General features: G+C 33.0%; 1 protein-coding gene across 1 annotated transcript; it reads right to left on the bottom strand.

Moving 5' to 3' along the window:
- Positions 1-731: 731 nt before the first annotated feature.
- Positions 732-1,448, bottom strand: FAM133A (family with sequence similarity 133 member A). Its single transcript, XM_055338057.1, has one exon. It carries the CDS (start codon positions 1,446-1,448, stop codon positions 732-734), a length of 717 nt encoding a protein of 238 aa, XP_055194032.1.
- Between the last annotated feature and the right edge of the window lie 408 nt (positions 1,449-1,856).

Genomic DNA, 1,856 nt, shown 5'->3' with positions numbered 1-1,856 from the left:
TTAATTCAAATAATGTAACACTCTAATGCTAAACATTATTCAGTACTGTTGAAGTGAAGGTAAATTTCATAGAACTGGGGGCTTACCTACACTTCCTGTCTTCTTGTTCACTTGAAACAGCATACAACATCCCAGAATTTCACTCAATAAGAAAAGAATGGTTGCTGCACTGGCAAAAATAGGATGTGTAAAGATCAAAGGCACACTATTCAGCTAGCCAAAGTGATATCAAACTCCCCCCCCCACAAGCCCTTTCCCCATGTAAACTAAAATTTATTAAGAAGTAAAATAATCTTCAAGAGTAAGGATTTTGATATTAATACATGTTTCAAAAATGTCAACTATAGTCATCTAGATATTTCTGATTATATTTTAAAGATTTATCTGAATTATATACTTTTAAATTAGATGTATTTTGGGGGTCAAAATTATCTAAAACATTTAAGTCAATTCCAAATGTTTTAACCACTAATATGAACAACAGGATTTTAGCTCTCAGAAGAATCAACAACTGGAAGGAAAAACACAAAAACAAACAAAATTATATATTTATGCTGCAGGCAACGATTATGGCCCTTTCTGGCACAGTGGCATATGACTGGCACTCAGTCCAGGTATAATTCTACTAGCACAGGGAAATACATGCATTTTGGTAAATATGACTTAACATTCACAGTTGTTTTTCTTAAATCCTTGCTTTTTAAAATAGGAAAATCTTAACTTTTTTCTTGTTATCCTGACTTGTGACTTGAACCCGACTTCTTTTTCTTCTTCTTACTATGTTTCTTGTGCTGTTTCTTCTTCCTCTTCTTCTTCTTCTTCTTCGCTTTTTCTGGCTCTTCATGTCTTCTCTTCTTTTTTGCTTGCACTTCCTCTTCATAATCTGATTCTGATGAGGATTCTGAAGACAAAGGTTTATCTTCAGGATAAGTCTTCTTTCTTTTTTTGCTGAGACTTCTAATATACTTTTCTTTCTCTGTTTCATCTTTTGACTTCTTTTTCTTTTTTACAGATTCCTTGCTTTCTGATGATTTGTATGAATGGTTCTTCTTTTTCTTTCTCTTTTTTCCTTGTTTCTTTTCCTCATTCTCAGAATCTGAACTGCTTGAAGAATCAGAGCTTGATGAAGAAGATGAAGATCGACAAGATTTCTTCTTTTTCTTTTTCTTTTTTTCCCTTTTCTTAGAAGACCTCTCATTTCCACTCAATAATTTCTCTCTGCTTTTTTCTAATTCTTTTTTCCAATTCTCATTCATTTTTTCTTCAAATTCAGCTAATGCCTTGGAGCCTTTCTTTTTATTTTCTAATTGTTTCTTCACTTCTTCCCAGGTAGGCCTTGGCCGATTCAGATAATCTTGTATTGTTGGGCCTGTAGACTGAGTTGGGCCCCTCCATCTGGCCATTGCTATAGGATTCATATAGGCCACTCGATTATCCCGCTTCCCCATTGTGCCTAATGGTTCCAAGAGCAGACTCTCAATGCTAAGAAGAATAAAGATAAACCCTTCTTTGGTTCTTCACCTGCTGATATATCAAGCAGGCCCCATTCTGTTAGGGAAGCAGAAGGAAATGGTTACAAAACACCTTTAATATATATACAGCAAAACACATTGGTTTAATTGTTCACTATAATATAGTACAGTAGAAATTTTTAAAATTTTAGACCTTGGGAACAAAGAATATACACATTTAAGACTTTTGCATACTTTAGATATTGTGGTATGAATATAACAATGGATTTAATATACCCCATATAAGGTTCTGACTTATCTAAATTTTAAATAAATACTTCCTTTTATATTATATGATATTTTTCTTTCCTTCATTTGGCCTTATACAGTATAAAAAGATAAATT

The sequence above is a fragment of the Nyctereutes procyonoides genome, unplaced genomic scaffold (assembly GCF_905146905.1).
Source record: "Nyctereutes procyonoides isolate TBG_1078 unplaced genomic scaffold, NYPRO_anot_genome, whole genome shotgun sequence".
In the NCBI taxonomy this organism is placed as follows: domain Eukaryota; kingdom Metazoa; phylum Chordata; class Mammalia; order Carnivora; family Canidae; genus Nyctereutes; species Nyctereutes procyonoides.
This window is presented reverse-complemented; position numbering and strand designations above follow the sequence as displayed.

Coding starts and splice junctions, on each gene's coding strand:
- FAM133A (XM_055338057.1), bottom strand. CDS start 1,448: ATGGGGAAGCGGGATAATCGAGTGGCCTATATGAATCCTATAGCAATG.